Raw genomic sequence first — 15,189 nt, 5'->3', positions numbered from 1 at the left:
CAATATTAATTGAAATACACAGATGAATGAGACATTTTATGGTAAGCTTTTTGTATAATGTATTCCATTTCTTTGCTGATTATTTCTTTTCTCATATACTTCTGCAATATAAGTATTTCAAATTTGCACCAAACAGTTGGTGCAGATTTTCTAGCTTTAACAGTGAAGACGGCTTTATTAAATCAATCAGATCAATTAAGATTTATTCTGTAATAATTTGTAGATTGAATAATTAAAACAGCATTACTTTTTTGCTATTCAAACTCATCTGTTTTATATGGCAATAGAAAAATTCAAATCCAACTGTCTGAAGAACTCTTGTTAGTTGGTCAAAGAATTTGCATTATAAAGAAGTGAAAGTTATGCTATATTAGTTATGGATAAAAGTCATCTATATTCAAGATGTCCTAAAATTTCAAAATTTTCAGATTTAAAAGCTAATTGGGATTTCTTACTGTGGATGCAGCTGTATACTGGGTTGCATTTTTTACAGAGTAGAATATATGACAGAAAGCACTGCAGTTTCTGAACTGCATTATCTAAAGTGCAGATAGTTTGACTGGAGTAACGATTAATACTCCAAAATTTATGTGCAGTGTGTAAAAAGTAACACAATAGTTGTTTCACATTTGAAATTTCACTCTCACAAGGTTTCTAGTATTTTTCCCATTTTGCTGTGTGATTTAAATGATTTTAACAAGTTGGATCATTGGAAGTGCCTACCACACTGCGTAAACAACATTACCTTGGTATACCTGCTGGCATCTGACTAACAGCTGTTGTTTGTTCAGGAAGTTTAAGTGTGCTTTTATATAAAACCCCCTCTTTCTATTATTCAAGCTATTTACTATTGATCAGTTTCCTACACACAGTACATCCTGAATTCACAACGCGATAAAGTGCTTGCTCTCATATGTAGGCTATTAATAAAACTATTTGCATCAGGAATTTCCATATAATTTAGTAAATAATGAATATTTATGAATCCCCCAAATATTGGCCTCCTTACTCTACATCATAGTGAAAACAATTGTTCTTAAGTACCCAGTACCGTTATTACACCTGCACTTGCGAGTGTTGCTTCCCTTGCACAGACACAGCTCCAGTGTCTTCTCCATGTACTTTTTCAGACAATGACAAATGCTACACAAACAAGGAGAGGAAGGAACACCTTACCTGTGAGGTAGCAAAGGGGGTACTGCTGCCTTGTTAGGAAGACAATACAAGTGCTTCGTGTGTCATGTGCTACTGCGCGCACATGTGGGCCCTACTGGTGAGGGGGTACTGTTACAAGAGAGCAAGGCCACCAAAAGACAGCGAGGGACTGCAGAATCCTGGAAGGGGAAACTAAAGCAAATTCCACACACTGGTGTAGAAACCCCAACCAAAATGGCAATTTGCTCTCTGAAAATATCAAGCATTAAGTCAAAGCAGAATACCTACCATGCTTCACTGATATTTGCTGATAAACTTTTAAAAAAGTTTTTAAAAGTAAATTTTTATGTTAAAATACTACAATACTGAATCCTATTCTTCAAGCACTCTGAGCAAAGAATGATAAAACAGAGCAGATGAAATCTTTTAAAATTCTTAATAAAATAATAATTTCCAAGTGTTTTGCTATCAGAGTTTGCTATCCAAAGTGTCAAAACAATGTTAGAAAGAGGAAGGTGAATGACAGAATATTTGAATCTCAGAAAGACACTTCAGACCTTACAATATATTCTTAAAGCCAGAGCAAACTATAAAAGGGAGATGAGTAGAATTTCCTGTATCCACGCAACCATTATTATACTATTCACATGTACTACCCACTGTCACATCATGATCAACGGACTAGTGCAATAAGGAAAAAGTTGCAATCAGGTTACATGAAGAGAACTGAATATCCCTGCTGATTACAAATGACAGCTGATTTTTTCAGTCAGGCCTGCACTTGAAAATGCGCTAACTCAGAAGACAGATAAACCCTCCTTGGAAGTAGGAGGACCAACGTCAGTGCTACTTACTTCACATTCTGTATGCAAACAAATTAGCAAAGTCTCAGTTTAATCTAGAGTTTATCACGATCCATTCTCACCATGAAGATCTGCAACGTGACACTGTAAATATTCCTCAAAGACAGATAAGCACAGACCTACGTATCATCAGCTCAATCTTGAGTCAAAAAATGCCCACCAAGTATTATGTAGCCCAGTGAAATGAACCACAAACATGCAGGCAGAGAGACTTCCATATGCTGATATTCACTTCGAAATCAACTATTTCTGTTGGTCTACTACATTAATAAAAGAGCATAAGGCTTGAATTTGATCTTAACCTATCTGACAGAAGTCTCGACTACTTTTGTCCACTCAAGATTCACATTAAACTGAGTTTCTGCTGTACCATGTTCAAAGTTCCTAATAAACCAGCACTGCTCTAATATATTAGATATTCATAAATAAATAAATAAAAATTACTTTAAATGAGATCTGTTCAGAATTCTTCTTCACGGAGACCATTATGCTCCTGGACAAATGGGAGGCCTTTATTATCAGCTCCCATCTTCCAGCTGGGTCTTTGCTTTTGGTCTACCTTCTGAAAAATAGCTGTTCTATTTTTTCTTTTTCCCTTCCTGAAAAAGTATTATATTGTTTTCACCATTCTGAGTCCTCTTTTTCATTGTTCCAAGTACATAGGCTAGGAAAGACTATCTTGATCAATGAGTCCTGTGTTCCACAAGAGTTATTAAGTCTGGAGGGGTCTCCAAAAAAGCTATTTTACCACAGACCATAAAATGTTTCCCACTTCCCCCCGCATCGGCCCACAACAAACTTAAAAGCTAGTAGTGGAAGACTACAGTCATAGCTAAAATGTGCCAGAGGAAAAGAGCTAGAGACCCTACAAACAATCTCCAGTGTCTTCAATTCCCTGCTATTGCGGGAACCTAATTATGTTACAGTTTCAAATATTCCTAGTAAACAGATCGTGGTCCATGTTATAGGAAACTCCCACCAGCCCTTGCCATTCTTATCTGGGGGAGATTCCTCCTTGTCCTCAAATATCGCCATGGGTTGAACACCAAAAGCACGTACAAGATGTTTTTAATCAGGGTGTTTTTAAGAACACCGAAAGCTGGGCCAAACTTTGAAGGGTAGCATTTGACATGTTTTGCTGTTCTTTGCTGAAACAACTGACTCCTCCATAGCCTAATTCAGGCCAGGGGCAGGTTGTAGGGTTTTTTCTAATCTCACTCCAAGCAAATAGTTTTTAAAAAACTGCTCATGCCCCTCACAGGTGTGGGATTAATTAACACAAATGTTTGCACTTACAGTACATAAAATTTTAATTTTTAAAGTATTATACAAAGCACTAAATATAAGGTATTTCAAGCCAGGTGGAAAAAGAATTCCACTGACTACTTAAAGCCACCCCTTAAAACCGGTGCCCAGTCAACTGGTACTTCATAAGCTTAACAAGTCATGACATAAGAATCACCAACCAATGGTATTTAGTATTAAATATAAGCAATGCTTTTCACTGTTATCATGCTAATCATATTAAGTGACGAATACCAACATTTTAAAGGAGGTGACATTATGTCACAAATGACATGCAGCAATTTGATGCATATAAAAATACAGTTTGGAGAATTAGAATTGTATTAAAAGAGAGCATGCAAAGTACAGTTCTCAAGAACTTGCCAATGTCTTAGACACTGAGCTGGCAAGCTATGTCTGAGGAATTTATTACAACTTCCATATTCTGCAAAGAAGCTGAAACATACAGAATTTTTTTTTAGTACTGAAAGTTTGTTATTTCAAAGTAAATTGTTTTTCCATTGCTCAGCACTGTAGATCAATATAATGCTATAAGCTATCACTTTTCATGGTATAATGATGACAACACATTTTAAATTCCTTGATTAAGCCGCTTGAGTAATAACAAAAAGATTGGACCTTTCCAAACACACAAATACAATGAATCAACATCTGTCATCTACAGAAATGGTACAAACGTCATCTAATGTGATCACATCAAACACCATCCATCATTCATCTTTAACTCCACTTCATCATATTTAATGTGAAAACAAAAACAAAACTCTACAAGTATTAACAGTCAATCTGAGGAAAAAATACGGTATTTTAGGAATAGTTCATTACAAGAAAAATACAAATATCTACAGTCTGGCTGAAAATTAAGCACAGACTTTTCTTTTGGATAAAAATTTAAACTTACCTTTCAATTTCTGAAATCAAAAAATAGCATTTCTTGTTCATTTAACTAGAAGGTTTGCAACAGAACTCAATCTTAAGAAAGGGGAGGTATAAGTAGAGTGACTTACCTTATGTTTTTTATTTTCTGGTTTGTAAATCTATTTTCCTGAGAGCATCCCTTTCAAAACATTACAATCAGTTCCAACTGAAAAAAAATGAGATAGCCTTTTCTGACATCCTTACAAAGACACTGACATCACTTTGACAACACCACCGTACTCTGAGCTGCATAACAAAATTTCTCGTTTTGAACCAAAATGGCATCCTTCATGGAACTGAAGAACAAAATTAAGTCATGTTAGTACTGCAGAAATACTTACTACTCTTAAGAAAAGAATGATTAGTAATACCATGACATTGCTATTTTGGAAAAAAATCTATCCACAAAATAGTTATTAAAATAATTTTGTTTTACGGAGAAGTGATGAGAATTTATTATAAGTTATAAAATACTAGAAACAGGCCATTTTTAGCACTAAATCTATTCTCCACTTAATAAAATGATATGGTCTTCCTCTGAATACTTTCCTATCTGTTAAAGTTTCTTAAAGAAAACACCACCCTAAGAAGTCAAAAATATTTTCCCTAAATAAATCTGACCAAAATATAGGCTGACAGATGACATGAAGATCGTACCATCTGCAGAACTGCAAGGGAATGTATATACCCTAGAAACTGTGTAACTGAAAGGATACAAGTTTTGGTATAATGGGATTAATGATTTCAATGCACGGCTTGCATTTATAGCTGTTGCACGAACCATAATAGGAAGAATTTTTCCATTCACAATAGCGCCATCAAAGAGTGGACCAAAAAATGGAACCTGAAAAAAAGTTAAGAAGTTCAACATAAAGCAAGATCTTAGCTATAACAATTAGCAATCAACATTAACAATAGAGCACTCAAATATATCATTTTTTCTTTTCATCGCTAGATAATCAGAACAGTTATTGTGCTCCATGACAGACCTTTTCTCTTGTGGAAATATACAACCATATAACTGCCTGATATCCTTGGTAACAGATAACACGCTATTTGAAGAAAATTAAGCAACCATTTGAATGCTATGTCTCATCAAAGCTTATTTTTAAAATTTTCTGTCAAAATCCTAAGACAAGTCATGCATATGATGTTTATGAGGTTCAAAGGTTAGATGACAATACTGTAGGTGGTAGTAAGCAAGGGAATAATTACTCCAATTTTAAAATAATACTTCTCATGGGTTTAGATATAACATGTCTGCAAGGACCAAATCAAATGTGTAACAGTCACACAATTATGGTAGACCCTCACCCTCCACTCTTTTTTCCCCTTCAATCTGTTCTTACTTGCTGTGGTATATATAAAAATGGATTGTAAGACCTTAACAGAAGAAATCTGTGCTGAAATTTCAGCTTCTTTGGAGTGAGTTCTGAAACTAATTTCAATAGGAACATAATTTGATTTTATATCAAGAGAAAAAGAAGATGGGAGGTATGCTTGTATGTGTACATGCATGCACAATATAATTAAACTAATTTTGAGAGCTAACTACACAACCAAGGAACATTTAAATGCTTTTTCCTTAAAATTTTAAAATCAAAATAAAATTCCAATTGTAGATGTGAAAGCCTCAAAAATGTGCACATTGTGCACATCTATGCACTGACAGACAGCTAATCACCAGATATATCTGCAAATTCAGACTTTATGTGTAAAGCTTTACTTGTTCAAAAGTTAAACTGAGATCAATAGAAAACTTTGATGCTACATATAAATAACACCCAAAAGGTCCATTGAACAGTTGGTTCTTATGTTTTGGCCTTACATTTTTTCCTGATTAATCATCACTTTGCACTTAAAAAAAAATGAAAATCCTATTAAGTATCTTCCTTTTCTATGTGTGCGAAAAAGGTTCTGAAGCTGCTAGCATAAAGCTTCTAAAGAATAGCAAAGGTTGTGTTTACAGTCAGGAATGGGAGCAGAACGCACTAAATACTCTCCCTGCTAAGATGATACTCACACTGTGAAAGATTTTTAGATCTCTGTATTATTTTTGCCATCAGTCATTTAACGCAGTTTTGAAAATACTGAAATCTGATGGAAGGCACTCATTTTTCACAGATGAGGACCTCATGTTGGAATAACAACATTCTCTTCTGTCAGTAGTTTTCTTTTTCTCTCTTAACCCCCCTCCCAATAGTGCGATTCTTCATACTTAAACTAGTAAGAAAAAGAATATAGCTATTAATTAAAAATACAAGTAACCCAGTAACAACAAGACCTTGTACTGGGTATCATTCCATATCTATCATCAGGGAGAGGCAATCATCATATGGAGGGATTCCTATTTATGTTATACCTAATTTATTAATCTTAGTGCTCCTAGCAAGAACAATGAAACATTTAAAATATAGAAATTCATGGCAAGTGACATCCTACACAGAAATTACTCAGTATAGATACTCACAGCTACTTTTACTCAGTCAGTGCTCAGTACCCTAGTGTTTTAAGAGCAGAGCCAGCAGAGACATTTGCGCAGTCATTAGAAAGAACGTGTGTTCATATGTCTAAGAGCTGAATCATCTCTGCTTTGCTGAATTAGTGTCCAAACTCTTGTGGGGAGTCAAGGAGAAGATGAAAACTGGCTTTGAGAGAAGAAGAAAGGGGAATATGACACAGATACAGAAAGCTGGAGCAGGATGTGATTCAGCTCCCAGAGTCATGTATCAAATTTGAAAAAAAAAAAAAATTGCAAAGTTTAGTTTAGTGTTTTTGATTATGTAAAGTATTCCAGCTTTGTTTATAGTTTATAATGTTGGCAGATATGCTTGATAGGATCGGGGCTCTGCAATTTCAAGTTCTTTCTTTTACCTGTGCACTGCACCCACTGAGTTCTTCCTACCAACCATTGGAATTGTCAATGTAAAAGACCGATTACCTCACTGGGTCAATCTATTATCTCCAAAACCCACAATCAAAACGAAACTCAGTTCATCCTAAACATATAAAGGAAACACACCCACAAACCCTCACACCCCCGCCTTACCTCAGGCTTTTTCATGATCTGGATACTGAACATGTGGTTTTTCATGGGATAGATAACTATAAGAACATCACCAAATTCTGTTGGAATTATTCCTCTTCTATAATCTCGAGTATGCTCAGACCAGACAATGTGTACTTCATCATTTCCTAAATGTCTTAGCTGGAAAAGCAGGGATAAAACCCCATCAGTTTAAATAGTTTAAATATATCCACAATCCTGCAGCTATGCTTAAGATTCATGTTCCAAAAGGACAAATATACTAAAAAGGAATAGATAAATTACACTGTAGTTCTCAAGTTTTCAGTCACAGCATTAGTTTACAGTTTTAGTTTGCACTGTAACTTTTTATATATTGATTTCAATAAGTATTTAAATGAGCAGACATGACAATACAGAATACTGAAAGCTAAAATTTTGTTGAAATCTCAGAATACTCAGTAAATCAATCTGATTTACTAAAATGCTTTCAAGTCTGCCATCATTTTTGACAGGCAGTGAGTTACTAAATTCAGACTTTTCTATAGGATTTTAAAAGTACATGGATGAACATCCGTTTAAAAGATACGTTTATGAACAATCTTTAATCACATCATTCTAGCCAAATTCCAGACTAGCTACCAGAAACAAAAAGCTTTTTAAAGAAGAATAGCAAGTGTATTTTCTGTGGCCCTCAGACTAATTAAATGTTAATTTTTATATGAAATCTGTAAGGCTTTATAAAAGTACCCCCCCCCCAAAAAAAAATGGTTCTTGAAAAATTTTTCATAACTCACTCAAATTAGTTCATCAAGATCAGTGAGGTACCTTCAGTTCTAATCCTAAAACCAGACTAAGGAATATTACAAACACTTTTGAAATTTCTGCACTGAGGGTCCAAAATGTTCCTTCTGCTAAACAATACCATCCAAAAAAACAACTGTTAACATTGTGGAAAGACCTTTTATGTATACTGATCAAAAACATTCAAACTATTAAAAAAGAAGTTTCCTCCCAATATGGGTCATTTCTGAAAATTCAAGCTAGAATCTCAATTTTTTTCCTTATTGTGCATCATCTGTTGTAGCTGAAATTTTCTTCACCTATGGTTTTCAGTTTGTTTGCACAGCTTTAGCTAACTGGAATTTGTCAAACAATTGTCTTGATATGATTCAAAAGACAGCACTAGGAACTGCTGTTAACAAGCAACATGTAGATACTAATCTGAGCGTGTACAAAAATATTTTTTATAAAAAGAAGCAACAATTCCAGGTATTCATTTTCAGAATATAACTGCACTTTGAATAAAAGTAAAACATATACACAATTACTAGAGAAATTTACTTGCAAGTATTCACTTGTTTATATTATAAGACCTCCTGGAATGCTATTTTGGTCTTAACTAAAGGCTTACACTGGCTGTCAGCAGCAGCCTTTGGAAAAAAAAATCTCTGCTCTCCTCTCCTGGCTTTGAATTGTATCAGACTGAAAATCAGTGCTGTATTCCTACAAGGAAAGGATTTTCTTCAGTGTTGGACTGGGCAAGGATAGACAGTATCAATACCGAGATCCTGTGTGATGCTGAACAAGTCACTTGTTTTGTCTAGACCAGATCATACATATATCTAACCTACAATGATCACAGTTCCTTTGAAGTGAGTTTTGCTTGCCTCTTTTGTGGATGGCTGAACCATTTTTAACAACATTGTTAGGGATGTTCCTACGCTACCTGTGAACCCAAAGCAACAACACTCAGCATGTTGAATTTTATTTGTCTACATTAGAACAAAACCAAGCAGCAACCTGAACAGCTGATGTGAAAAATCACAAACACCAGCTGCAGAAACTTTGGATGACACTTAGGAATGATTAGCATTGTTGAAGGCAGCTAATGTTGGAATTGTTCTGAGGGTCTGAACCTCTTCTGTCTTCCTAGCTGAAGCGACAGTCAAACTATCTGTAGAAATATGATAATGACAGAAGGGCATGAGGGACTGACGGGCCCATACTCAGAAGCAACCTAAAGGCTTAGGGAGAATGAGACCACCTAACAAAGGAGAAAGCAAGAGGTAAGTCTGTTTCGAAATGAAATCTTGTGAAGCATGAAAAAACTGCATGATCCTAGGTTGACAGATGGCTATCTGGCATACCTTTACTGAACTGACAGCCACAAAGCAGAACTAGGACTGACACATCCATCATTGCATTATACCATTCCTAATTCATCATCAACATCGGACTATTTACTAGAAGAATTCTCTCTTCTTTGCTTATCATCTTTGGACTCACAGATAACAAACTTACACACTGGTAGATTTGAAACACGGGGAAGTGACAGTCTACATGCCAAATAAATGGCTTTAAAATCCAAAACTTTTAAAGAGTTTAGATAGCACAGCTTCTTCAGGGCATCATCACCTCTGAATTTCATTTGTCAAAGGTTGCCCCTATGTATAGGTCCAAACACCAGTTACTGAAACCTGTAGATGCAGAACTGGCCATTACACAACAGTACTGAACACTTCTACCCAACCCAACAAGCCAGAACATCAATTCTTGATGCACTTTTGGGATGGATACCAAGACTGAGCATCGTTACTGATGTATGCTGTCAAATCAGACTGAAACTGATTTTGGAGTGTGATAACAGTGTATGTGTAATTATTTCACAGGGAGGACTACTGACAAGGGGCACATATTTCTGGATGCCAAGTGAACTGAAGTCATTAGGGATTTTTCCCTCCATTCTGAAAGTTTGCTTTATGCCACCGTAGAGGTGTGAGGATACATTCCAGGGTGAAAGCACCTAACTTCTTCAGCAGAAAACGAAAATGAATCAGATTATTCCACTGAGTTTCAAGCCCTGCCAGGTGTGTTTTGTCTCATGATCACTACCAAGAATGATTTGACATAGACTCAAGTTGAAGAAAGTATAGAAAGGCATCTCTGTGACACACAATGCACTGAGAGTCAAAATCAGACAGTGCAAGTAGGTGGATGATGATATACACTGTGTACCCTGGTCTATAAACAGATGTAGGGTACTCAAGATCAAAACTGTGGTCAATGCTTTGCTTTCATTATAGGAGGCAGAAAAATAACGAAAGAATAGGCTGGTATACAAGGTTGGGTATTGTTGATTTTATCTTTATGTTTGGAGAAGAATTAAGAGTTGAGTAAGTCATTCTGTTCTTTTTTCAAGAGTAGTCCAGAATGAGCTCTAATCCTAACACAGTGCTCCTTATTGCCTCTTTCAGAAGTCCTCACCACGGTCAGCAAGCAAAGCTGATGAGAAAGCTTGAATGGTAGCAACGTCACTCATCAACACCCTTGACTCATGGAAGAGATCCAATACCTGGAAATTGTCTTGAAAAGTTTTCCAAGGACTGCTAGTTTTTGCATGAACTTTTTAGATAGAAGAATTTCAGTTTTTGTCTTCATTTTTCAGTTCCCTATTGAAAGACCTTGAAATTGAGCAGTGTTCCACAACAAAGCTCTCCTGCAAGCACAGCAAACATTAGAAGAATCCATCATTCATTGGAATTATTACATCAGAGAAGGGCCAGAGCCTGACCTCTTCCAGCTTTAATCTGGATTCTTTATGTTTTTGTATTGGATCGGAGGCATCCCAGAATTCTCCTGGATACAAAGGGTACAAAGATACTGAGCTATAGCCACCTCTGTCCATTGAATCCTAACTACAGTGAGCAACATAGTATGCCAGAAGAAGGTGTCATCCCAATGTTATTTAATAGAATCAGATTTGGCGCATACAGGATATACAGGTACCAAGACTGAAATCTGTATGAACAGTTATACAAAACTAACCACTAGTTGTGTAAACTATTCTACCCTCGAACTCAGTTCCTGATCTCATCTTCCTAAAATAATAAACTCTAAAATTTACAGCTTCCTATGTGCATAAATGACAATAAGCAAAATAGAGTGCAAATCCTTGTTAGGGATTTAAAGAAATAATCTAAATAACAAAAATCATTAAAATAATGTTAATACTTCAAGTAACTGGTAATATACCATAGCCGAAATGCCTAGAACTGCAGTTACATACCAATATTCTGATATGCTAAATACCATATAAATGCAGATCAAACTGCTCTAGAGATTTAATAATCTAAGTATAAAGCAAGAGACAAAATGGAGATGGACAAATGCAAAAAAAACCTGTAAAAAGGCATGAAAGATTAGGAAAATGACTTTCCCAGCAGCATTCTGAAAGGACAGAAGTGGAATAAGAAAGTACTGTCAAGGCCAGAGAAAAGGAGCTTTATCAATGAAGACAACAGTTTAGGATATAGATAAATTTCATTTGTGCATATGGAGAAGAAAAGGCTACATTGCAAGAAATGTTGCATAGAAAGGACTGAGTAAACAGACTGAACATAAGAATCTAGAAAGTGGACCAAATTAAGGATGATTTCTGGCTATGGGCACAAGTGACAGGCACAATGGTCATGTTATCCATGGTGATCCAGAGAGGTGGCAATGAGAAAGAGATTAAGAGTTCTGTTTTAGCCATTTTAAAGCTGAGCTGACGGGAAGACAGCCCTGAGGAGATGTCAGAGACAAACTGATTTTTTAAGCTTGCTTTGAAACTCTACTCCATTAAAATAAATATATAAAAATGACCAACATTCAGGTTACCTGAAATTTCAAATTTAACTCAAAATACTTTAAAATATTCTTACTCTATAGCCATCATCATGTGTCAGCTTTCCTAATACGTTTATGTTAACTGAATACAAAAGAAACGTGAAATAAATATAACCAGGAGGGATGATCAAATCTAATTTTGATACATTAGTGTCATATGCTGTACATGTTACAATAGCAGCCAGACTTAATACTAAGCTGCAGGCTATACTGAAATTTCCAAATGGCAGATTGTTCTAAGTGATACCAAGTATAATTGAAGTAATAAACGATAGTAAAAGCAAAGCACACTGTCAGGAAGAATTTAAGTATTTACTTTTTAAAATTAAATGAGTTAGGTTTGGAAAGGCAAGACAAGTGAAATAATGCAGGGCTCAATTTACAGAAAATTCCTTTTATTTATCTGTTGCATTAACCCTTGAACTCTTGCCAAAATTACTGTAATTTCTAATACCCACTTACCTAAAGGAGGGAGAAAAAAGGCTATTATATTTTCTTATGATACAACAGCTAGCCCTCAACTCTGTTTCTTCTTCAAAAATGAAAGTGTTCATTATAAGAAGAACAGAAGCACAAGCAGAAACATTTGTAAAGTAACGGCTTATTACAGCTAGTTTTGCCCATTACATGTAGGCAGCCCTGCTGCCTACAGCATATTTATTCTCTGGTTGAATTTTTCATGAAATTTCATTCCAACAATTAGTTTTTTGGTTTTTTTAGTAAAGCAATGTGTGTACATAATTGTAACTTAAAAAAAAATTGTACTAACGATTTACATTTATAAACCTTAAGCTTCCCAGTACATATTAATACTGGAATTAAAAAAAAAAATCTATTGACACTGGGAGTTTTAATTCTTTCATGTGGTGGGGACAATGTCACATGTAAACTAGAATTATATAATAGAGCCAAAGCTCAAGATGAATTACTATTCAAGTAGTTAAAAACGTTACTACTATTCATTTAAACATCTTGTATATAATATCTTCATCCACAATGTCCTCACTTTACAAGGCTAAGGAAGGAGGAGCTGGCCAGGTGGTAAGCTGTAGAAGCACATGTGAGCTTTTTCACTTTGTGAAGTGAGAGTCTTCAGGTTTCATTTAACTCTGATGCTTTCTTTGCAAGTTTACTCTTTTTGTGTAGTGTAAATGCTTTCTACACTAACTTTTAAGAAAAAAAAGATTGAATTATAGACATTAAACCTTTCATTTATAATTTGCCAATTAAATACACATACATATTTAACTGTTAAGTTCCTTATCCTTTCAGAAGATTTTTAGCTGTTCTTCCCGAATTCATGCTTTTTTCTTGCTTTGTTCATGTCTTCAGAGCCCAATATTTTCAGAGGTATCCAGGACACTTAAAAGTTTTATTTACTACTCAATAAGACTGACAGAAAATAAGTTTAAAATTGGCTTGGGCTCTGAAGCAGCAGCATCTTGATTTTGCAGTGGCTGGACTGGCAGGAAGAAGTTTTGTTTTAATTTAATTTAATTTCCATTTATAAGATGAACCTATCATGTACCTCTAGGCACATTTACAATACAAAAACCAGCAGCAGTTCTAAGCCAAATACTGCAAGTTTGCTTCGTTTTCTTCCTCTGAATGAAGTAGCCAAAGAAAACATATGAAAGAGCTGCAGAGAAACTCAAAACTCCATTTCTCTGGAGGTCACGAACGGTACATGCACTCAGAATAATTACGATTGTTAGTGCACACAGAGCTCTCAAATGATATTAGAGGCCTGCAATACCGTGAGCTTGTGCTGGACAGCACCTGATAAAAGACATTCCTTTTCCTGAAGTGATCACAGCCCAAGCAGCACAAGTAGTTGCAGAACCAGTAGAAAGAATTAGGCCTGTTTCCCTACTCGTGTCTTCTGCTTTGATTTTTCTGGTTTCTTGCAAGACGCAACTTCATTTGATGTTCTTCTCAAGTTTGGGACAACATTCATCGCATTTCTCTCTGATGCTGGTTCACTGATGCTTGATACTTCTTCCCACACAGTCTTTACCTGCTGAGTAGGAACACTAAAAGTCTCCCTTACTCTCTCTCCTTTACCTAGCCTATCTTTGTTAAACACATAAGAAATTAGCACCTTTGAAATACACCTCTATTGAATTTGATTGAAATGGGCCAAAAGTTATTCGGGAAGGGAGGACAGACAAAGACAGGCACACAGACCTTCATCCACTGGGAAACTGGGCTTTAAAAGAACAACAGAAAACACACACAGAAAAGGAGGAAAAGAAAGTCACACAGAAAGAGAGTAGCCTGAATAAAGTTAAACACCCCATCAGCAGCTGAACTAAGAATATAATGCCAAAGTTCTGAAATATATTCCCTACTGTCATATCCATCCACAGTTCAAATATTCTAAATTGGTGAAGAGTGCAATTGTGGGTGGAAGAGGGGAGAAACAGGCCCGAGTCAAATTGGAGTTGTTAAAAAGTCCAGCTGACACCATTTTCACAAGTTAAATCACAGAAGGCCTGGACCAGCCCTGAGCTGTGGCTGGCCAGAACAGTTGCATGCAGATACAGAATGCTCCTGGACACAGGCACAAGACCTTCCCTGTGTGTTCTGCTGAAGCCTATAACATTTGCAAAATTATTTAAGAAAAATGAGTTAGTTTTCACTATGACCCATCTTTTCCCTTGTCAACACTTTCTAATGCTCTAATTCAAATACAGTATAAACTAACACTGCAAGGATAATGATAAGCTGTGTTTTATAAAACCAAGTTTCCATTTAAAAATACAGAAGCCAGTCAACTTACAGGACTACAGTAAGAGCAACAATCTTGTTTTAAAATTAGTTATTTTTCTATTAAAACATATTTATAATTCATTTAACAACCTAAGTATTATTCTGGCTATCCTTCATGAAATAAAGAACAGAAGGGACCCAGCACCATGGGCACACAAGAAAAAATATTTTTTAATTAAAAATAAAAAAAAGCTAAGATGCCACTGTGAGAAGTCAGAACTCATAGTCAGTTTATAATAATAACAATAACAATAACAATTTTTTTTTCTTCAAGTTGAACACAAAGAACAAAAAAGTCATTAATAATTGAAGTTTGCCAGAGGCATGGCTATTTCTCTCTATACTAACTGTCTACTATCTAATTTAATTACAAGTATTAAGCTCCATGCTGAGGTCAACCAGCTTCAGTTCCTCCAATATTACACTTCAACCAGTGCTCATTAACGTGTCTACTGAATGGATTAGCACATCTGAAGATGT

General features: G+C 35.5%; 1 protein-coding gene across 9 annotated transcripts in view; it reads right to left on the bottom strand.

Annotated features, from left to right (window-relative positions):
* The window catches only part of RALGAPA1 (Ral GTPase activating protein catalytic subunit alpha 1), a 134,356-nt gene that overhangs the window by 27,537 nt on the left and 91,630 nt on the right, over window positions 1-15,189 (bottom strand). For all 9 annotated transcript variants that reach the window (XM_064512351.1, XM_064512350.1, XM_064512352.1 and 6 more), the window contains 2 exons: window positions 7,291-7,449; window positions 4,958-5,085 (listed from right to left, as the gene is read on the bottom strand). In XM_064512351.1, the coding sequence (XP_064368421.1) occupies window positions 4,958-5,085; window positions 7,291-7,449 (287 nt within the window). The remainder of the gene's footprint in view (window positions 1-4,957; window positions 5,086-7,290; window positions 7,450-15,189) is intronic.

The sequence above is a fragment of the Dromaius novaehollandiae genome, chromosome 5, assembly GCF_036370855.1.
Source record: "Dromaius novaehollandiae isolate bDroNov1 chromosome 5, bDroNov1.hap1, whole genome shotgun sequence".
Taxonomy (NCBI): Eukaryota; Metazoa; Chordata; class Aves; order Casuariiformes; family Dromaiidae; genus Dromaius; species Dromaius novaehollandiae.
Note: the sequence above shows the minus strand (reverse complement) of the source record. Positions and strands in the feature narration are given on the sequence as shown.